This window comes from Macrotis lagotis, chromosome 1, assembly GCF_037893015.1.
Source record: "Macrotis lagotis isolate mMagLag1 chromosome 1, bilby.v1.9.chrom.fasta, whole genome shotgun sequence".
In the NCBI taxonomy this organism is placed as follows: Eukaryota; Metazoa; Chordata; class Mammalia; order Peramelemorphia; family Peramelidae; genus Macrotis; species Macrotis lagotis.
Window position 1 is genome coordinate 252,341,247 of NC_133658.1, and position 17,603 is coordinate 252,358,849.

At 35.8% G+C, this 17,603-nt stretch overlaps 1 protein-coding gene across 4 annotated transcripts in view; it reads left to right on the forward strand.

Annotated features, from left to right (window-relative positions):
• SLC9A8 (solute carrier family 9 member A8) overlaps window positions 1–17,603 on the forward strand; it is a 154,771-nt gene that overhangs the window by 65,739 nt on the left and 71,429 nt on the right. For all 4 annotated transcript variants that reach the window (XR_012473487.1, XM_074210230.1, XM_074210229.1 and 1 more), the window contains 2 exons: window positions 693–794; window positions 3,886–3,920. Coding sequence is in view for 3 of the 4 variants with exons in the window: in XM_074210230.1 (XP_074066331.1) it covers window positions 693–794; window positions 3,886–3,920 (137 nt within the window). In the remaining variant the exon portion in view is untranslated. The remainder of the gene's footprint in view (window positions 1–692; window positions 795–3,885; window positions 3,921–17,603) is intronic.

Here is a 17,603-nt window from a genome sequence, read left to right on the forward strand (position 1 = left end):
AGTGTGCTTTCCTAAGTAGATTTTAAAGAATCTGTTACCTGATAGTGATACTGGAATATGAAGTAGTCTATACATTTCCACAGATGATGTCTAATATTTTTAGTATTTTGTTTATCAGTAGACGATATGATATTTAAACAATGAATAATTCCTTGTATAAACTGAGAAAGCTGGGGTGATGCATAGGTGTTGGGATCATATGGAAATTTTGAAGAATGTACCACAGTACTTTAAATTATTATTTGCTTTAATATTTGATGAAAATACTATAATGAAATGGAATATATATTTAATGTAATTTTTAAAAAACTTGAGGATGGAAATAGCAATTTCTTAGTTAAATAAAAAATACTATATAAGTAAATGTATGTTTTAATTTGGTCCATGCCAGTTAATAAAATTAGTGCTGGAAGGATATTGGAAGTAATTTAATCCAGCACTAGCATCTTTTGGATTATGAAAAAACACCTAAAGAAATCAAGAGAACTTCCCAAAATTATCTAGTAGCAAGTATTTAAGGCTTTCAAGAATAGGCATCTTATGACACCAGAATCATTGTTTTTATTAACTATATAACATGAGAATTAATTGTATATGTGTGAAAAAGAGATGTCTATCCTTCTATTGGTTTAATTTAATTCTAGTTTAACTGTTCATCTTGTTCATTTCCCTTTACTTGTTTTGTTTTTTAGGGTAACTTCTTTCAGAATATTGGTTCCATCACTCTGTTTGCTGTATTTGGCACAGCGATTTCAGCTTTTATTGTAGGTGGAGGAATATATTTTCTAGGTCAGGTAAGAGAGAAGTCAAGTGAAGTCTTTGAAACACTCAGATAAATATAAATATATATATATACATATATATTATATATTATATACATATATTACTATAAAACATATAGAATGAATTTCATATGGTTTACACATAAAAGAGAATTCATATTCTCACTTAGCACATTAAGACAGTTCTGACTAGACTAAGTACTGTATAGAGAAGATGCATTACCTAGTAGACAGAGAGCCAGACTCAGGTGAGAAAAAAATTTTATTTAAATTTTAAAAATTTTAGTAAGGTTGTCTCTATGATGCTGGGCAAGTCATACAACTTCTTGTTGCCTCTGGAAAACTATAACATCTGGCTCAAAAAAATACTCTTACCTTAAACCTTGGAGAACCTACAAAACTGTGATGAAGAACATAGTATGGTGGTATATGCCTGTAGTCTCTGCTACTATCTATAGGTTGGTGGATCAACAAGCCTACAATGTGCTAAACTCATCAGTTATTTGTGAACTTCAAACTTATAAGAACCTCAAAAATATGGGGTTAAAAAACAAAAATAACAAAAAAATTACAGATTAGACATGAAGTTTTATTTTCTGGGATTTACCAAACAAAACCTATAGGTAATGGAAACTATCCCATGATAGTCACAAGGAAACTGGGGGAAAAAAATCAAACTTTATGCCATTTGAGAAGGGGGGAAAATAATTAACCTATTTAGTGACCTGTACATGGGGAATTTGCACAATATTTCTAACTGAAACTATTCCACAAAGATTATCATCTTTGTATCTCTTCCTGAATTCTTTTGTCTCTTCCTGGGAGGATGGTCTCCTTACATTGTTCTCTTAGATTTGTAATTAACATAGGGAGCTTAATTTCTAACTAGTGAGACAAGGTGATCTGATGATACAGATCTAGTATTCTCTAAAGGGAATTAATCTTCTATCACAATATAGTTAGAAGAAATCATTATTACTTTCACATGTCCATACAAAGACCAATATGGGAAGCTTCTGGGAACTAGGGTCCTCTAGTTTGCCAAAGAAGGAGTGAACCAACACAGATCAGAAAAAGAAGCAGGACCAATCACTCCTACCATGTAGAAGGAGATTGGGCACCTGAGTACTTGGTATACCACCAGCCTCAGCAAAATAGACCAGTTTTTAAGAGAAAAAAAAAATTTGGTTTGTAATTGAGGAAACTATTTGAAAAACTTCCCCAAAGTAGAGATGTTTTGGGCTTAAAGAAGAATAAGACTGAATTAGGTTAAAGGCACATTTATTGGTAGTTCACTAAGATTAGACCTTCAGCTAGCCAGGTAGGGAAGCCCACAACTTTCTGTTTGAAGAATGCGTTACTTTTAACTTAAATATCACCATCACCAAACAACAGTATGACCTCCAATGTAGGCTGGGGGTGGGGAGAGAAAAGTGTAGAAGAGAGGAGGGAACCCCAGGTAGAGGTATGGGAGGAAAGATCCCAGTAAGGACCTCAAGGGCCTATTCTTTTTTTTTTTTTTTTTCAAGGCAATGGGGTTAAGTGGCTTGCCCAGGGCCACACAGCTAGATAATTATTAAGTGTCTGAGGCTGAATTTGAACTCAGGTACTCCTGACTCAATCCACTGCGCCACCTAGCGGCCCCAAGGGCCTATTCTTTGCATAAGAAGGGAAATTTTTTGTTTTGTGAGTAGTCTCAGAATCCTTTTCAAATGCTAATTGACGAGACCAGTGGATGGAGCACTGGCCCTGGAGTCAAGAAGACCTAAGTTGAAATCTGACCTTAGACAATTAATAATTACCTAGCTGTGTGACTTTGGGCAAGTCACTTAACCCCATTGCCTTATTAAAAAAAATACTAATTGACTTAATTACAGGGGTAAGGTACTTGAATGAACCCCACCCAGTCCTCTCTGTTCCAATTTGATACAAAAGAGGTTAATATGAAATAGGGGAATTTCTAGTGACTTGCCAGAGAAATTTTAGTTTAAAACTTCTTCACTTTTACATAATGAAAGCAAACACCTTATTACATTGAACTGTATTTCTACAATAATTCATATTTAAAAGGTTATCCTTTCTGATTTCACTTCTAATTTTTGTCAACTCCAAATTATCCATATGTGGATTCATTTTCTACCATGCTGTTGAATAGCCAGTAGTGGCATGTTATTTGGCGTATTCTCAGGGAATTTAAACTCAGCCTACTTGAAACATAATTAGTTAAGTCTTCAAAGAAAAAAAACATTCACAATCAAATAAAAAGATATAGGCTAGGGGCAGCTAGGTGGTGCAGTGGATAGAGTACCAGCCCTGGAACATCAGGAGGACTTGAATTATATTCTGATCTCAGACATGTAATAATTGCCTAGCTGTGTGACCTCAGGCAAGTCACTTAATCCTATTGCCTTAAATAAATAAATAAAAATTTTAAAAATATATAGGAAGATATCAGTTACCTTGCATTATACGTGTAGCTGTTCCTTTTATTGTGAATAGCAGAAATATTAAACTAATGTAAGAGAAAGTATCTGAAAATCTGACACATTTCTCATAAATGTGCAAATTTGAATCCTTTTTTCTTTTTTTTTTTTATAACAATGGCCAAAACCCATGTTAGCTTATTCTTACCCATAGCATTTTGTGGCACATAATGCTGGCATATCTGTATATTTATGTAACTTTATTCATTATTTTGTTTTGAATATCCAATTGGAAATTGAATTTCATAGCAAAGAACTTTGGTTAATAAGTTTTTTGTCTCAATATATTGTCCTGTACTTTTGTAGGGGGAGGCAGTTGGGGTTAAGTGTGACCTTGCCCAGGGTGACAGCTGGTAAGAGTCTGAGAACAGATTTGAACTTGGGTTCATTCTTCTGACTCTAGGGCTGGTGCTGTAACCTAGGTGACTTTGTATCCCATACTTTTTTAAACAGGAAGTTTTACTTCAAGTTCAGAGTAAAATTTGGGAATTTTGTGGTTTATTATTCAGACTACTAAAATTCTGCTAATATATTCATATTCTATTTACTTGGTAAGCAAATAAAAATGTTTTAATCTTTTAATTCTTCATTAATCTTTTCTTTGTTATTTTTTTAAACAGGCTGATGTAATTTCTAAACTCAACATGACAGACAGGTAAGTTCTACCTAACACAGCACATATGTAATTTCTTTACATTTCCGGGAAATCATATTATAATATTGTAATTTTGCTAGAAAATGTTTCAGTAGATTAATCTGAATTAATTTGTCTTTTTTGAAAAGCATGAATGAAAATAATTTTTGTACACTCATCACCCTTTTTCTTAAGATTTATTTGGATATCTTTAGGATTATTTGGTAATAGCATTTTTTTTTTAGTTTTTTTTAGGTTTTTTGCCACCTAGCTGCCCCTTTCACAGTAGTATTTTGATGGAAATTGTTATTTTGGCATTTGGAGAAAAAACTCTCTTTAGAAAATGAGTTCTTTTCCTTTTTTTACCATATTTTTGTTCTTTATTATCCATAATGATCCCCAAGCATTTATTAATTAATTGCTATGTGACAATTGCTATCCTAGGTTTATCCTTATAATAAAAAGAATTAGCTCTCTTGTTTTTCTGCCTGTCTTGATTGTTTCTTCTTAATTTCCTTTGCTAGATTATTATTCATATCATGCTTCATAACTGGGTATTCCCCAAAGCTCATTTCTATAAGAAACCATGAATTGTTGAACTCTTGCATTATTTTTTGTGTCTTTAATATGTGTACATAATCAGTCCTTTTCTGGATGAGGAATTAGGATGAAAGGAAAAGAAAGAAAACCATGGGATAGGAAGGAAAAAAATAAGAGAAATTTTAAAAAAGTGAACATAGGGGCAGCTAGGTGGTGCAGTGGATAGAGCATCGGTCCTGGAGTCAGGAGTCCCTGAGTTCAAATCCAACCTCAGACACTTAATAATTATCTAGCTGTGTGGCCTTGGGCAAGTCACTTAATGCCATTACCTTAAGTTTTTTAAAAAAAAGTGAACAAAGTGTTCATTCATATTCTGTAGGTTGTTTTGTCTGGATGTGGATGACATTGTCCACAATAGGTCTCCCAAGATTGTCTAGCTCTCTGAATTGCTGAGAGGAGCTAGATCCATCAAAGTTCATCAACTCACAGAGTTGTGTTAATGTGCACAATGTTCTCTCGGTTCTGTTCCCGTCTCTTAGCATCAGTTCCTATAATTCTTTCCATGCTTCTCTAGAATTCAACTATTCATAGTTTTTTATTTTTTATTTTTTTGCAAGGCAAATGGGGTTAAGTTGCTTGCCCAAGTCCACACAGCTAGGTAATTATTAAGTATCTGAGACCGGATTTGAACCCAGGTACTCCTGACTTCAAGGCCAGTGCTTTATCCATTATACCACCTAGGCACCCCTATTCATAGTTTCTTATAGAACAATAGTACTCCATAACATTCACATACTATAACTTATTCAGCCATTCTTTAATTGATGAACATCCCTTCCATTTCCAGTTCTTGGCTACTATGAAAGGAGATGCTATGAATATTTTGGAACATGTGGGACTTATCCTATTTTTTTATTTCTTTTGGAAATAGCTTAGAATTGGTATTTCTGGGTCAAAGTGTAAGATCAGTTTTATTGCTCTTTGGGTATTCGAATTTTTTTTTTTGTATTTGCAAGGCATTGGGATTAAGTGATATGCCCAAGATCACACAGCTAGGTAATTATTAAGTTTCTGAGGACAGTTTTAAACTCAGGTCCTCCTGATTCTAGGGATGGTGTGCTATTCACTGCCACCTTAGCTGCCTCTAAACTTATTTAAAAAAATATATTTTGAAAACTGTATTTCAGTAAGGTTGATTGTCTTATTTAAAAAAAAAATTGTGCTCCAACATATGTGACACATGATAAATTCCGAAGCTGAGTGAACAGTATTTCATGTACTATTCTTACATGACCCCTCTATCCTCTGAATTCTGATTCTATTCTCACTTCTTAGATTACTTCTCCAGCAACCTTACTGATTCCTTTTGTGCTTGATAACAACCTTGCTTTGAACTTAACTACAATTCTGTGTGTCATTGGCGAACAGTGCCTACTTCAGCCCAAGTCCTGGCTGCTGGCAAGAGCCATTGGAAGCAGACTGCTCTCAATTGTATGATTGTCCCATTTCCATTATGGCTATCATTTGTGATTCTTTACCAAGAGGCAATGAAATTAGATCAGCTGTTAGTCTTTCTGATAATTTAGTCAGAAATGTTTCCAGTTGTTTATTAGGAAGCAGTAAACTGTCTCATTGGTGCCCACTTCATTGTAATTTGACATCTGGTAGCATTGCACATTGGTGGCCTAGGAAGAAATAGCAATTGACTACTTCTTCAGTTCCCTTGAGGGCATAATTTTCTTTGGCTTGTTTTTATTTTTGAAATAGAAATGCCTCCAAATCACTCTGCTAAAAGGAAGTAGATAAATTAGTCAAATGATTCAGTCTCTGCCTTTTTTTTTTTAAAGATTTTTGCAAGGCAATGGGGTTAAGTGGCTTGCCCAAGGCCACACAGCTAGGTAATTATTAATTGTCTGAGGCTGGATTTGAACTCAGGTACTCCTAACTCCAGGGTCGATGCTCTATTCACTGCGCCACCTAGCCGCCCTGGGTCTCTGCCTTCTTGAAGCTTACACTTCACATGATGTGATATGATCATAAAAGATGTGATAAAAATCATATTCCTCATCTGCAGATAATGAAAGAGAATCAGAATGAATGCTCAGCAATCTTAGAGAGTGACTTATCAATTAAAAAGTTATGTTCCAAATCTAGTAAGCAGAACAATGTCTTCCCAATCCTGACTTCTCTTGTTCATTAGTTTTGGGAGTTTTGATGGGATACTTAGACTATTATGCAAGGTATAATGGAAGATAAAATATCAATTGGCGTACTCTAAAGTTCTCTGTGGAAAGGATCCCCTTCCCTCTTATGTGACTAAAACTAGGTAAAAGTTTGAAAGGGGTAGAAATGAGGAGACATTTTGAATTCACATTCAGCAATGGAACAATAGAAGTCAATTTACATCACAGGAGCAGATAACATTTTTACAAAATTTAGTGGTATAAAGGTTTACAAAATCTGTTTCCAATGACAAATCCCCTAAATCCATAACTCCCTGCATCATATTCTTGTAATTCCTTGCATCAAATGATTAGCACCCAGATTCATCTGGGCCTTTCAGGATCCATTTGGAGGGGAATGCTTTGCAGTGGGAACTCAATTGAGGCAAAGTCCACAGGACCAGTTCAGCTGGTTGGCTGGTATCTTCTAGAGGCCATTATTGGAGATGTATAGCTGGTAACCCAGAGAAACAAACCTCAGAAAAAAGATTAAGCAAGCAAAACCAGAGAAGGCTATTTAACAATAGTATAAATAGGAAAAAACTAGGAGGTCTATAAAGAACAAGAATTATACTTTATGATCCTAAGCCAGTATCAGAATAGTTTGCATAAGAACACAGATTTATTGGGGTTGCCACATTGAGCTATAATCAAAAGTTCAAAAATGGTATAAACAAATGCACTGAATAACCCTTTTAGAACTTCTCATGTCCAATAATTATTTTGCAACAAAATTTTTAATTTTAACTTTAGCCATGTATAGAATGAACAAAAATTCTAGCTGGAAAATGGAGCTCTCCTTTAAAGCAGTTAAAAATATAGACCAACAAAAGACTAATATTTGCCAATTATTAAGGATTTCTAGAGATAGAATTCTAGACTTAGTTATTGTGCACCTGACATAATTATGGCAATTTTCTATAAAGCACACACAGGAAAACAAGGTTATATTCCTTTATGGATTAGATGCCTGTTACAGGCAGAAGTTATACAGACAATCCTTTTCAATGAGCCAGGTGAGGGCCTCCTTTAAAAAAAAAATCCTACCTCAGTTGAGACTGAGGGTCATTTTCTCAAAGGCCATTCTTCCTGCAGTATTAACATCAACCCCATAGGGCTGGTAGCTTCATTGGCATATTGTTCTATTTAACATACCTGATGTCAGATAGACCAGTTATCAATATATTGTAATATAGCAATTACAAAATAACTAGAGCTTCAGGTGTCTTGAACACTAAAGGAATCAGAGTGTGCCAGGCTGTGATTAAAATGGGTATCAAAGAGAAAAATTATTACTAATTCAATTGCTGCTCATGTACCTAAGGACAGTGCTATAAATGAAATATAATAAGGAGAACTTGGGATGTAATACAATAATTCTAATTCACAGTTAGAACTGGATTTTTTTATAAAAGCAACTTTTTTACAATGAACCATTTAGTTATTAATCATGTTGAAAATAGATACATATTATTGCTTTCAGAATTCTTTAAAACCATTAGAATAGCTTAGGTGACTTAAAATTTTCAATATGTAATTTCAATGTAATAAAACAGTAGTAAGAACAAGCAGGTATTCAAGTTAATACATGAATTATTTCAAACCTGATTTAAATTTATTATTTATTGTTTATTTTGAGTTTTGAAATTCCCCCCCCCATCTTCCCCCCTGCCCCCAGCAACAGAAGGCAGTCTGTTAGTCTTTACAATGTTTCCTTGGTGTGCGTTGATCTAAATTGAATGTGAGGAGAGAGAAATCATATCTTTCTATTTGCATACATTTTAAGGGAGAGTTAATCCCATTCACATTCAAAATTACAATTATTAACTCTTTATTGCCTTCCATGCTGTGTTCCCTCCATTTGTATTTTTGTCCCTTTTTCCCCTTTATCCATATTCTCCAGTATTTTGCTTCTGGATACCACCACCTTCATTGTGTTTGCCCTGCTATGTTAACCCCCCCTCCCCTTTCTCTTTTCCCCTTCTTCCCTCCCTTCTGTTAGTTCCCCTTTTACTCCCCCTCCTCTTCTCCTCCCTCCCTTTTTTTCCCTTTTAATACTTGAAAGGGTAAGATAAGTTTCTTAACTGAGTGTTTTTGTAAGTTAACTTTAAGCCAAGTCTGATGAGAGGAAGGAAGATTCAGGTGATTCTCAGCTTTCCCTTCTTCCCCTCTATTACAATAGGTCTTTTGTACCTCTTAATGTAATGAGATTTACCCTTTTCAATCTCCTCCCTCTTACCATCTCCTTACTGTCCCCATTTTTAAGGAGCTGTTGTTTTAAATCATTCTATCTGAGTAACAGAAAAGTCATGAGTGTCAATCACTTCTGGCTAAGTATATTCTCTCTAATAGAGTTACAATTCTCAAGAGTTATGAGAACCTTTCTCCCAAGCTGGTATATATAGCCAGTTTCAAATTATTGGATAGCAGGTTTTTTTTTTTCCTTTACCCCCTCCCTTTTTTTTGACCTTTTCATGTGTCTCTTGAGCTTGAGCCTCCTGTTTTATGTCCAGATTTTCTGTTAAGCTCTTATCTTTTCATCAGGAAATGTTGGAAGTCTCCCATTTTATTGAATGTCCATCTTTTTCCCCTGGAAGAGAAGGCTCAGCTTTGCTGGGTAGTGGATTCTTGGCTACATTCCAAGCTCCCTTGCTCTTCAATATATCATTCCAAACCTTTTGATCCCTTAATGTTGATGCAGCCAGGTCCTGTGTAATCCTTACTGTGGCTCCTTGGCATCTAAATTGTTTCTTTCTGGCTGCTTGCAGGATTTTCTCCTTTATCTGATAGTTCTGGAATTTGGCTGCAACGTTCCTTGGTGTTTTCATTTTAGGATTTCTTTCCAGAGGGGATCAGTGTATTCTTTCAATAAAAATTTTGCCTTCTGGTTCCATGATATCAGGGCAGTTTTCCATTACTAAATCCTGTAATATTAAGTCCAGGCTTTTTTTCCTCTTCCATTTTTTCAGGAAGACCTGTAATTCTCAGGTTGTCCCTTCTCTGTTGGTTCTCAAGGTCAGTGGTTTTGCTGATGAGGTATTTTACATTTTCTTCTATTTTTTCGATTGTTTTGTTTTGTTTAACAGGCTCTTGGTGTCTCATAAAGTCATTAGTTTCCACAGACTCCATTCTTTTTTTTTAAGAGAAGAATTTTCAATTAGGGGCAGCTAGCGCAGTGGATAAAGCACTGGCCCTGGAGTCAGAAGTACCTGGGTTCAAATCTGGGCTCAGACACTTAATAATTACCTGTGTGGCCTTGGACAAGCCACTTAACCCCATTTGCCTTGCAAAAATCCTAATAAAAAAAAAGAGAGAGAGAGAGAGAGAAAAGAATTTTCTCATTTACCTTTTGCAACTCCTTTTCCAATTGGTCAATTCTATTTTTGTAAGAGTTTTCCATTTGACCAATGGAGGTTTTGAGAGAATATTTTCTTTTTGCATTTGTCTAATTGTATTTTTCAATGATTTGTTTTCTTGTTGCAAGTTGTTAATTGTCTCTCCCAAATCTTCCAATTGGTCTTTAAACTTCTGATTTCTTCAAGGAAATCTTTCTGTGCTGGAGACCAGATCATATTCTCCTCAGAGGTTCTAGGTCTCTCTGAGTTTAGGGTCTTTTCCTTCTAGGAATTTTTCTATGGACCCCCTTTTCTTCTGGCCTTTCTTCATTTTACTAAGACCTTATGTTGGCAAGGGGCTGGTTCACAGAGGTTTGGTGTTGAGATCCCTAGAGGCTTTACTCACTGGATTTAGTAACTCCAAGTGGGCTGGCCAGAAGGCTGTATTGGTTGCTTTCTCTAGAGTGTCTGTGATCTTAATTTGAGGCCCTCTCCCTTAACTTGGAGTGGGTGGATGAAGCTGTTGAGTATTTTTATCTTTGATCAATGGTGGGTTTTGCCCTAGGGCAAGGTAATTGCTCTCTCTATTCACAGCTGAGGGAAGTCTTCTTCACATAGGCCTAGAGCAGAGGTGGGCTGTAATTGTGTTTGTTCTAGGAAGAAGCTTCAACTGAAATGCAGCACTGGAACTCTCCCTCCAGCTCTGTGGGCAAGCTCCAGACCTTCAGTGGCATGACCAGTGCCTCTGCTCCCTAGTTGATCAATCCGGCTTGCCCTGCTTTTAGGCTTTCAGGCTCTAATCCACCCTGCTGATCAGGCTAGTGGAGCTCTCAGACTCTCTCCCACCCCGTCTTCAATTAGACTGATCACACTTTAAGGGTCTCAGGATCTTGTCCACCCTGATGGTCAGGCTCTGACCCTGTCCTGTGCTCCTGGCAGAGTCAGGCCCCTGCACCCAGCTCACCTACAGTCCCAGAGGACAAGCCTTGAGGTAGATCTCCTAGTTTCTCTTTCTGGGTTTTGTGGATCAGATTTCTGTTAGGAGGTTTGTTTCATATTATTTATGATGGAAGAACAGGAGATTAGCACTGTGCCTTTCTAAATGAAAATATAGTCTTTGCTATTTCTAACTGCAATTTCATATGGTATTAAAAGTCTCTAGTAAGGAGCTAGACTTTGGGAATCTCAACTCAGCCAATGATCATTTAATCTTGAATTGATCTTTTCAAAACAATTAAATCCAAAACCCAAAATAAAAAGAATAAATGTTTACCTCAGTCTAACAGTCAGGAACCATTTCAGATCTAAATTACACACACAAACACACATGTAGATGAGTGAGACACATAGATACACATGGACACACTTCATTTTGAACAAAGATTACACATTGAGCCAATTGTGTACTGTGATTTAAATGAGCTGGTCAGAGCTCTTGCCAGCTCACTTAAACCTCGTATGTAAAGATCTTTTCTCAAGTCCTCCTGGCCAGTGGAGGGATGTGAAAAGACTACATAGAGATCTCTGATTTAAAATATATTTTTAAATATACACACATACACACATATATTTTTATTATTAATTTTGAATAGTACCAATTAAGACCATTCAGAAAAATAATTTTAGTATCAATTAGAATTTCTTCAGGAACTTCCTATTGTATATTACAATTTTAAAATAGCCAATTGGTACTTAAAATTCCTTCATATAATCAAATGCATTCTTAAGTTACCTTACACAGATTAAACCCAGTTACCCAACTGCAGAGATCTTGGCTTATTAGCATTGGGCTTAATTACAATCTGCCTACTTTCTCTTAACCACTCCCACCCCCAACTCTCTTCCACCAGACTCTTAGTCTCATGAAGCTTAAATCTATTGGTGACAGAGATAGTAGTAGAACTGTTCTTCTGGGCCTTAGAGATGGTATCTGAGAGGGTATCATTTAAGTCTCTCTCATCCCCTTCTATCTTGGGAGGAAGCATTGAGTTCATCTGACCTGGGAACTTACATGCAAGGTATTTACTGACCCAGAGGACAATTTAAAAACTCCTCACAACCTATAATTCCTGTTTGTAACTATATCTCCCTGGTGTTTGAAGTGACAAGTCTTGGAAGCAGACTCTTACTATCTTTACTTGGATGTCATGTACAGTCATCCAAATACCTGGAGGATGAGTGACCTGCTCATTTGGTCTTTCCCTGTCCTATGACTGATAAGTCCTTTATCCTTGTGATTCATTCACCATCTTCTGAAGTGAAATCTATTCCTTCTGGTAACATTCTTTAAGGACCCCTGCTCCTTAGAGTTTAACTCTTTTTTTAAAAAAAATTTATTTAAGGCAATGAAGTTAAGTGACTTGCCAAAGGTCACACAGCTGGGCAATTATTGTCCGAGGCCCCATTTGAACTCAGATCTTCCTGACTCCAGGGCTGGTGTTCTATCCACTATGCCACCTAGCTGCCCCTTGAGGTTAACTTTTAAGTATTATTTGAATTGAATCTATTTCACTCCATCTAAATCCTTACTGCTGTCATTCTCCCTCATTTCTCAAGGAGCTCAGTTATTCCTTATATCTCAACTCCTATCTCACAATTAGTGACTTTAATATATTTAGTGGTATCCCCCTCAATATCCTCTCAATAAATCAACCTCCTCAGCTCCCAGGCAGCCATAGGGATACTAAAACTTTAAACCTCCCTATTGCTTTCTATATAACTGCCTCTATAATTTTAAACTCTGAATTCTTTGAATTCTATCACTGCCTCACTTTAGTTATCCTCCTAAATGTGTTCTTTGTATTCACTGTGACCCCCCAATCCCTCCATTCCTGCCTTGTCTATTAACTCTGGCTTCACTTTCCTCACTTCACAAATTTGTCCTTACAGTTGACCATATCAACTCTGGAAAGTCCTTTACATTTGAATCTTTGACCTTGTTGCCCCTTACCCTCCTGTCAAATTTCAAGGTGCACCATCATCTTTCTCTGTTTTCCCAGTGATGTTGAACCCTGCTAGTGTAGCTGATGGGTTCGATATTCCAGTGAAGAATGAATCCTTAAACAGGAATGCAGGTATAAAAAGAAAAATAGAGATTTATTAAAAAGAAGTTAAAATGCAAAAGAAAGTGATAGAGGGGCGGCTAGGTGGCGTAGTGGATAAAGCACTGTAGTGGATAAAGCACCAGCCTTGGAGTCAGGGGTACCTGGGTTCAAATCCTGTCTCAGACACTTAAAAATTACCTAGCAGTGTGGCCTTGGGCAAGCCACTTAACCCCATTTGCCTTGCAAAAACCTAAAAAAAAAAAAAGTGATAGAGAAGCTAATAAGAGAGATAAAAGAAAAGGCTGGTGGATTGCTAATTAATGTTGACAGGCTACCTGCCAGGTTAAGCAGAAGTTCGAAAGCAAAAGCAAGAGAAAGCATCCAAGCCTTGCCTGAAATCTCCTCAGTGTCCATGGGAAGAGGTGGTGACTTGGGAGTTGCCCAAGTCCCATATTGGAGAGTTTTCATTTTGGGGAGGGGTCCAGGGTCTGGGGTTCTGTCTGAGTGGTCTTGGATGTTGTTTTAGTGCTTAGGTAACTTAGCTTGCCTTACCAATGTGAATGTGGCCAAGGTCAGACTGGAGGTCAATTGGCCGGAAGTCCAGACTGGAGGTCAAAATGGACCATTTTAACAAATGATAGAGGGAGAGTGAAGATTTACAAAATTTTTTTTCCAGTTAATTTCAATATTCTCTATGCCCATGGTTCTCCTGCAACATTAGAAGAAATCATAAAGCTTTACCATCTGGGATCATTACAATTTGTTTTCTCATTTGGGTCCCCACCACTGCCTGGCAATAATATCTTCCCCTAATTGATTTATATTCCCTGTTGGGACTACTCCAAACCTTTCTCTCACTCCACAAGTCCTCACCCCCTTTTAATAGAAGACTTCAATTCTTAATTTACTAAGAAAATCTACTCTTTCTCTCCTACATATTTCTTAAAACCTTCCATATTTTTGCCAGTCTTTGAGAAAAAAAAGTGGCCTTCCTTCTTTTTTTTAAGATTGTCTACAGTTACTTTTTTTAAAATTTGTTTTTATTAAAGATATTATTTGAGTTTTACATTTTTCCCCCAATCTTGCTCCCCCCCCCCAGAGAGCGCTCTGTCAGTCTTTACTATGTTTCCATGTTGTACCTTGATCCAAATTGGGTGTGATGAGAGAGAAATCATATCCTTAAAGAGAAGAGAAGTCTAAGAGCTAACAAGATCAAACAATAAGCTATCTGGTTTTTTTTTTTTCTAAATTAAAGGGAATAGTCCTTGCACTTTGTTCAAACTCCACAGCTCCTTATCTGGATATAGATGGTACTCTCCTTTGCAGACAGCCCAAAATTGTTCCCGATTGTTGCACTGATGGAATGAGCAAGTCCTTCAGGGTTGAACAACACTCTCATGTTGCTGTTAGCGTGTACAGTGTTTTTCTGGTTCTGCTCATCTCACTCAGCATTACTTCATGCAAATCCTTCCAGGTTTCCCTGAAATCCCGTCCCTCCTGGTTTCTAATAGAACAATAGTGTTCCATGACATACATATACCACAGTTTCCTAAGCCATTCCCCAATTGAAGGACATTTACTGGATTTCCAATTTTTTGCCACCACAAACAGGGCTGCTATAAATATTTTTATACAAGTAATGTTTTTACCCTTTTTCCTCATCTCTTCAGGGTATAGACCCAGTATTGGTATTGCTGGGTCAAAGGGTATGCACATTTTTGTTGCCCTTTGGGCATAGTTCCAAATAGCTCTCCAGAAGGGTTGGATGAGTTCACAGCTCCACCAACAGTGTAATAGTGTTCCAGATTTCCCACATCCCTTCCAACAATGATCATTATCCTTCCTTGTGATACTGGCCAATCTGAGAGGTGTGAGGTGGTACCTCAGAGAAGCTTTAATTTGAATTTCTCTAATAATTAATGATTTAGAGCATTTTTTCATATGACTATAGATTACTTTGATCTCCTCATCTGTAAATTGCCTTTGCATATCCTTTGACTATTTGTCAATTGGGGAATGGCTTTTTGGTTTAAAAATATGACTCAGTTCTCAGTATATTTTAGAAATGAGTCCTTTGTCAGAATCATTAGTTGTAAAGATTGTTTCCCAATTTACTATATTTCTTTTGATCTTGGTTACATTGGTTTTATCTGTGTGAAAACTTTTTAATTTAATGTAATCCAAATCATCTAATTCGATTTTGGTGATGTTCTCCATCTCTTCCTTAGTCATAAACTGTTCCCCTTTCCATAGATCTGACAGGTAGACTAGTCCTTGATCTTCTAATTTGCTTATAGTATTGTTTTTTATGTCTGTGTCCTGTAACCATTTGGATCTTATCTTGGTAAAGGGTGTGAGGTGTTGGTCTAATCTAAATTTCTTCCATACTAACTTCCAATTTTCCCAGAAATTTGTATCAAAGAAGGAGTTTTTATCCCAATGGCCAGACCTTTGGGTTTATCAAACAGCAGGTTACTATAATCTCCTGTTTTTACACCTAGTCTATTCCACTGGTCCACCACTCTATTTCTTAGCCAATACCAAACAGTTTTGATGACTGATGCTTTATAATATAATTTTAGATCGGGTAGGGCTAAGCCACTTTCTTTTGCACTTTTTTTTTTCATTAAGCTCCTGGCAATTCTTGACTTTTTATTTCTCCATATGAATTTACTTACAATTTTTTCTAACTCGTTAAAGTAATTTTTTGGAATTTTGATTGGTAGGGTACTAAACAGTTTAGTTTTGGTAGAATTGTCATTTTTATTATATTAGCTCTACCTATCCATGAGCAGTTGATATTTGCCCAGTTATTTAAATCTAATTTAATTTGTGTGAGTAGTGTTTTATAATTGTTTTCAAAAAGATTGTGAGTCTGTCTTGGCAAATAGACTCACAGATATTTTATATTGTGTGAGGTTACTTTGAATGGGATTTCTCCTTCTAGCTCTTCCTGCTGTTTCTTGCTAGACATATATAGAAAACTTGAGGATTTATGAGGGTTTATTTTATAACCTGCAACTTTGCTAAAATTGCTAATTGTTTCCAGTAGTTTTTTAGATGATTTCTTGGGATTCTCTAGGTAGACCATCATGTCATCTGCAAAGAGTGAGAGTTTTGTCTCTTCTTTCCCAATTCTAATTCCTTTAATTTCTTTTTTCTTTAATTTCTGCTGCTAACATTTCTAATACAATATTAAATAGTAGTGGTGATAATGGAAATCCTTGTTTCACCCCTGATCTTATTGGGAATGCCTCTGGCCTCTCCCCATTGAATATAATGCTTGTTGATGGTTTCAGATAGATACTGCTAATTATTTTGAGGAACAGTCCATTTATTCCTACACTCTCTAGTTTTTTTAATAGGAATGGATGCTGTATTTTGTCAAAAGCTTTTTCAGCATCTATTGATATGATCATATGATTCCTGATAGGTTTGTTGTTGATATAATTGAGTATAATAACAGTTTTCCTAATATTGAACCCATCCTGCATTCCTGGAATAAATCCTACTTGATCCTAATGTATTATCCTAGTGATGACTTGTTGTAGTCGTTTTGCTAAGATTTTATTTAGGATTTTTGCATCTATATTCATCAGGGAAATAGGTTTATAATTTTCTTTCTCTGTTTTAACTCTTCCTGGTTTTGGTAGCAGTACCATATTGGTTTCATAGAAAGAGTTAGGCAGAGTTCCATCTTTCCCTATTTTTCCAAAGAGTTTATATAGGATTGGACCCAATTGTTCCTTAAATGTTTGGTAGAATTCACTTGTGAATCCATCAGGCCCTGGAGATTTTTTTTAGGGAGTTCACTAATGGCTTGTTGAATTTCTTTTTCTGAGATAGGGTTGTTTAGGTATTTAATCTCTTTTTCATTTAACCTGGGCAACTTATATTTTTGTAAATATTCATCCATTTCACTTAGATTATCAAATTTATTGGCATAGAGTTGGGCAAAATAATTTCGAATTATTACTTTAATTTCCTCCTCATTGGTGTTGAGTTCACCTTTTTCATTTATGATACTAGCAATTTGGTTTTCTTTTTTTTTAATCAAATTGACCAGAGGTTTATCAATTTTATTGGTTTTTCATAATACCAACTTTTGGTTTTATTTATTAATTCAATAGTTTTTTTGCTTTCAATTTTATTAATTTCTCCTTTAATTTTTAGAATTTCTAATTTGGTACTTAATTGGGGATTTTTGATTTGTTCTTTCTCTAATTTTTTTACTTGCATGTTTAGTTCATTGCTTTCCTCTTTCTCCAATTTATTCATATAAGGATTTAGAGCTATAATATATCCCCTGAGAGTTGCTTTGAATGAATCCCATAGGTTTTGGTATGTTGTTTCAGTATTATCATTATCTAGGATAAAATGGTTAATTCTTTCTATAATTTGTTTTTTGGTCCACTCATTTTTTAAAATGAGGTTATTCAGTTTCCAATTTGTTCTGGGTCTATATCTCCCTGGCCCAGTATTGCATATAACTTTTATTGCATTGTGATCTGAGAAAAATGTATTCACTATTTCTGCCTTTCTGCAGTTGATCATTAGTTTTTT